This window comes from Helobdella robusta (genome assembly GCF_000326865.2).
Source record: "Helobdella robusta unplaced genomic scaffold HELROscaffold_12, whole genome shotgun sequence".
Lineage (NCBI taxonomy): Eukaryota > Metazoa > Annelida > Clitellata > Rhynchobdellida > Glossiphoniidae > Helobdella > Helobdella robusta.
This window is the reverse complement of record NW_008703664.1, coordinates 3778822-3784843: the sequence shown is the minus strand read 5'-3', so window position 1 is coordinate 3784843 and position 6022 is coordinate 3778822. Positions and strand designations below refer to the sequence as shown.

The following is a 6022-nucleotide window of genomic DNA, read 5'->3' as shown; positions in this document are numbered from 1 at the left end:
ACTTTTATCGTAGGGCATATTTGTGTCTGATGGCTGTCTCACTTTTCAGAAAACATAGCTACCATTTGTTCGTTCCTGTTAAAATGCTTTACGCAAACAATCCAGCATCACGAATGAATTATTGGAAATTAATATCAACTTCATCTAACTTGGGCTTGAAGGTAAATAACAAGGAAGCTAAATTCTATGATGAGTAGCGAACCTAATTTTTTTTGACGAACAAAAGTTTGTCCAAATTTTTAATTCACAATAGAAATTTAGCTCTTATTTTCCCCCCTCGGCATAATGTCGCAAATTTTTTGACCCATGCCAAGGATTCACATCCCTTATTTATAGACACCTCTAACTAAAAATTTCGTCACATCCATCAATTTTCTAAACTTTTATAATTTATTGTTAATCAACTTGCTCAAATATTTTCCAAAAAGCCAAAAAAAGAAAACTGATCCATAAATAAAGTTATTTTTTTATTCATTAACAAACTATGTGGGACAGTTGTTCAAAATTATTTACAAAGACAGAGTTCATCCGGAATAAAAGTGGATTGATATCCTTGCTTCATTCATAGTCATCTCGCTGAAATGAAAAATAACATTCTTATTTATAACAATATAATATATTAGAAAATAATAATATTATAAAAAATTATTAACCATCTCGTTATATTCCATCAAATGTTTTCTTATTGCAGATGCGTGCGACCATGTTACAAAATCTTCCATATTTCTTCAAAGGTAAGAATTATTTTGAAAAGCTTATTAACAATTAAAAAAAGACTGAAATATTATCGAGAACTGATAATTTCCGTCAGTTTGTGTCAAAAAGACATAATTTTATTGAAAAGAAAAATCTAACATTCTGTTAAATTCTATTAGTTAAGATAGTAAAAATTGTGTAATGAATAATTCCACAAAAAACGGATATGGATTTTATTTATATATAGATCACTATTATTACGTTATTTATCATAAATTTGATGCCAATGTTTATTTGGGCTACTCAAGAAAAATGGAATATAATCAAAGTTACCTGGTTACGAGGAAGGCAGGATCAGTAACTACTTCTGGTCCTACTCGTACATCTGTGAGATTTGATAGATGTTTAGACATTATCAAACTAAATAACAAAAATATCAATGATCATGCATTAAAAATTGTGAGTGAATTTTCAGTTTAGTATCTATTGCAGTTTATATGGCCATCCATTGCTTGTCATTTTCATCACTTTTTTAGAAGATAGGCCATCTGTTTTTATCAACCTTTTTTGCCCGTTCTAAACATTCAACCTAAGTCATACTCAGTTGTCTTTTTCTAAATGGAAGCCAACTTTGGCATTATTGTAATGGTTAAAAGTCTAGCTGGTCCTGCTGATGCAGTGACTGGATTGCAATAAAAAAATACCTGCCCATTGCATGCAGCATGGCTGGTGTGTTGAATTACGTGTATTCAAATTGGTGTGTTTGGATGCTTCTAAAAATTAATTTGCAAAAATCGTGAAAAAGTGTTTTAAAACTCCTAATTTTTTCAATCTGAAATAAAGAAAATAGTTAATTTTTAGAATTAAGTTTTAAATTTGATAGCTTATATACAGGAAAATATTGATAACAAAAAGTGAACTAACGTCCCTGCTCGATGAACGTGACTGCAGCTTTCATATTCTCACACATGTGACTCCTCACCATGACAGCCGGAAGTCTTCTCCTGTCAAACATCATTTCACATTTTATGAATCGTTCAGACAAGAACATTCAGAGCAAAGCATACAAAGAACAATAATCTATATCGAATGGGCCACTATAAATAGGGCAAATGGTGAAATGGCAATTGACCAAATGGCAATTGACCAAAATTTGAGAATGTTTCATAATTATGCCCACGATGACTCCACACGTTGGCGGGTAAAAGGTTAACCTTTTACCCGCCAACGTTCCCAAACGGGAACATAAGTTCAATGGTTAGTTATTTTTTCAAATATTTTAGATAGCTTGATGAAATTGCGTGGATATACTGAATTAAAGTCGATAAATGTAACAAATAAATATTACAAGGTTTTGACGTTTAATAAAAATGAAGGTTCAAAGTTCATCAAAAATTTGCTCGATGGGTACATTTTCAAGTTTATAATTTTTTTCAACATTATTCAATCATTATACTATTTATTGTTGTTTTCCTATTTACCAATATGCTGGCAATGATTTTGGACCACATTGCATGTAAAAAAAAGTATAAGGTTCAATTTTTGTGTCAATTTTTATCTAAATGTTCCCAATTGGGAACGTTGGCGGATCAGAATACAAAAATATAAAAAAAAATTTTTGCAAATATTTTTATATTTGTTCACATAATAACATTTATTTATTTGTTTATTCATTTGTTCATCATATTTTCAGCCGGGCGCAAATGTACGTGTCATAAAAAGCGTTATATAAACCAATTTTTTTTATTGATTGATTGATTGATTCTTTGTATATCAAGTCTACGTTCTTTATTATCGCAAATATGTCTGCTCGGCGTTGTTTAACATTAGCTGAAGCTGTGAATCTGATTGAAAATGCATATGATCTTGAGGATGACGGTGAAATCTTAATTTTACTACCTAATGATCGGCTGGAGGATTCCGACATTGAGGATATCAATGAAAATCAATTGGATAGCATTGATCCCGGCAAAGTATGCGGCGAATTGGATGTTATTGTGAAAAATGCGTCTTCGGCAAATAATATTTCAGATGACTCAGACGAGGAAATTTTAACAAGAAAGGTAGGTCTCAATTTTATAACTTTTTTTATTTGTTAGCATAACCTTTATGAAATATACACATCAGATACCAGCAAAACGGTCAAAAAAAGATGGTCCCCAACCTAAATGGATGAAAAAGAATAATTTTGAAAAACCATTACCAAAATCGAAACCTAAATCATTGTCTCAGGTGGATGCGAATCTTATTTATAAGTCTCCTTTTGAAATTTTTATACAACTTATTGGAGAAGATTACTTAGATTATCTTGCACAAATGACAAATCTTTACGCCAGGCAAAAACTAAGCAGTGTTGATACTACAGCTGATGAATTGGTACGTTTTTTCGGAATCCTTATTTTCAGTGGATACCATAAAGTTCCTGAAGAAGATCACTATTGGTCTACTGCTGATGATTTGTCCAACAACATAATTTCAAAAGTCATGTCTCGGAAACGTTTTAGAGAATTGAAAACATACTTTCATTTAGTGGATAATTTGAATCTGGAAAATGGTAAAGCTGCAAAAGTTGCCCCGTTTTACAGACATTTGTCAACAAAGTTTTTACAATTCGGAGTTTTCACTGAAAGTCTTAGTATTGACGAATCTATGGTACCGTATTATGGACACCACAGCTGCAAAATGTTTATCCGTGGTAAGCCCATTCGTTTTGGCTATAAAGTATGGATGATGTGCAGTCCCGATGGCTACCCATTTCCTATGCAAATTTATACTAGTGCCAAGGATTCTCACACGCAATCAGAAAAGGTTGGAGAAAAAATTCCGCTTGGAACTCGTGTAGTGAATGAACTATTATCTGTCATAAAAACTCCAGAAGAACATAGCATTTACTTTGACAACTTTTTTTCATCGTATGCTTTGTTGGATGAATTGCGGCAAAAAGGATTCAAAGCAATTTGTACTATACGAGAAAATCGCACAAATAAATGTCCATTAGTCTCATGAAAACAAAGTCGCGGAGATTTCGACTACAATGGTGATGGTAAAATAATTTGCGTACGATGGAATGACAACAGTGTTGTCACCCTTATTTCTAACTGGATTGGTGCCCTACCCACCCAAAACATCATGCGATATTCTGCAAAACAGAAGCAAAAAGTCGCAGTGAAACAACCAAAAGTTGTTGCAATGTATAACCAAAATATGGGTGGAGTTGACCTATTGGATCGTTTGCTTAGTTCTTATCGACCCATTCTTCGATCAAAAAAATGGTGGTGGAACCTTTTTGCAAACGGTTTGAATATGGTTGTAGTAGCTGCATGGAGGCTTCACTGCCACGCTGTAGGATCACGGCAAGCAAAAAGCCATTTAGAATTTCGACGTGATGTTGCTGCAGTAGCCATGAAAGTTGGTCTGAACGATTTCCGAAGCAGGAAAGGTGGTCCAACAAGTCCTATCAACAAGAACGTCAAGGAATCAACTGTTGGACATTATTTGTCATCAACTACACAAGGAAGATGTAGTTTATGCCAAAAAAATTCCCGTAAATGGTGTGAAATTTGCGGCAAACGTTTGCATGAGAAATGTTTTCCAAAATTTCACAACTTATAAAATTGAAAAGATTTATAGAATTATGCATAAACTTTTCATTTTGTCATAATACAATTGATTTTCATTTTATCATTGAAGTTTATTGTATGATACTAATGTTATAATAAAAATTACGAACAAAAAGTGTTTTTATAAAATTTGTATTTGTAGCCGCCAACGATCCCAAATGGGAACATACCTACATCTCGACTTTTTGATGACGTATGTCACTGAAATTTTGTGAGGAATCTTAGAATGTCATCCATAGAAACATATAAAAAATTCATTCAATTATATTGACGGGAACATATAGCGGCGGGTGAAAGGTTAAGAGAAGCCTCACATAAAGTACATATATAAAAAATGTTCTGAAACGTTTTCTTGGAGAAAGTTTTTGAATTATAAGTATGTTAATAATAATGTTTATTTCTCACTTTTATGTTACTGATCATGCATTTAATAGTTTTAACTCATATATATATTTCTATTTTCATTTCAAATTTCATAAACTCTTATTATATTATAATAATATATATATTAATGGTGAAAATCACAGCATGTTCCACATTAGTTAGCTTTCTGTTTAATTTTTCAATTTTTTTAACGGCATATCGTAAATCATTCTCAAGTTTTTTGAGTTCAAAAGCAAAATTTTTATTTAATTTAAGCATGATAGAACACTTAAACATGATAGAACAAAAAAGGTTTTTTCCGTATTCTATACAATCTTCGGTGTTCGAATTGATACGTTATGTATGTGGCCGAATGCTCAAGTATATATATATATCCTGTGCCTCTACAATGCTTATTCTTTGAATACTTAACGGCCATTTAAATATTTATTACAATCTTCAACTTCGTCCAATATAACACGTCATCAATACCATGATTCCTCTGTTTCTAAATTTATTGGTGGGAAGGGTTCAAAGGGTTCACGTTTTTTTGTTCTATCATGCTTAAATTTTCTATCATGCTGAAAATAAAAAAATTATAAATAAAAATTATTAATGAAAAATTAAAAAAAAATAAATAAGAAGCTAACTAACACAGAACATGGTGTGATTTTCATCAATAATTACATTTCTGAGAGTCATAATCCAATATATATATATATATATATATATATATATATATATATATAATAGACCATAATTTTTACAATATTCTATAAATTCTACCGAATGTTTGGCGTTAATATGTCTGTAGTATAAAAAAAAAAAAAAAATGACAACCTCACTTCCAACCCGGCGCTCAACCAACAACGAAAACAAAGAAGTAATAAAAACTAGCATCGTAAATAGTGACAAAGAAGAATATGATGCTATCGATGAAGAAAAGGAGACCAAAGAAGATGACCAGCCAATTAAGAAACCTGACACCTAATTCGCATCAAAGTTCAATTTTACAACACCAAAGTTAATTTTTACAACGTCAAAGTTCATCTTGACAAAGTCAATATTTCCCTATATATACAGCAAGGAGCACTGATGATGATTCATTCGGAATCGAAATATGGCCTTATTTGCAGCATGAATTCGAAAAATAAGTTTATTTTGAATTTTAATAAACTAAACGTTCACCAAAAAACTTTAGTGAGACAACAACAACAACAACACGTTTAGACGGCATTTTCCCCGAGATCGGGGGTTGCCGTTTGGCTACCTATGATGAAACGCGAAATACCCCTCGACGCCATCCACATCTGTCACTCGCCTCAGTATCACGAACCCCGCTT

General features: G+C 32.0%; 1 protein-coding gene across 1 annotated transcript in view; it reads right to left on the bottom strand.

Moving 5' to 3' along the window:
- Positions 1-635: 635 nt before the first annotated feature.
- The window catches only part of HELRODRAFT_73105 (hypothetical protein), a gene marked incomplete at both ends in the record, with an annotated part of 15643 nt that continues 10256 nt past the window's right edge, over positions 636-6022 (bottom strand). The window contains 3 exons of the mRNA XM_009013743.1: positions 636-726; positions 1030-1081; positions 1621-1700. Of these exons, the coding sequence (XP_009011991.1) occupies positions 636-726; positions 1030-1081; positions 1621-1700 (223 nt within the window). The remainder of the gene's footprint in view (positions 727-1029; positions 1082-1620; positions 1701-6022) is intronic.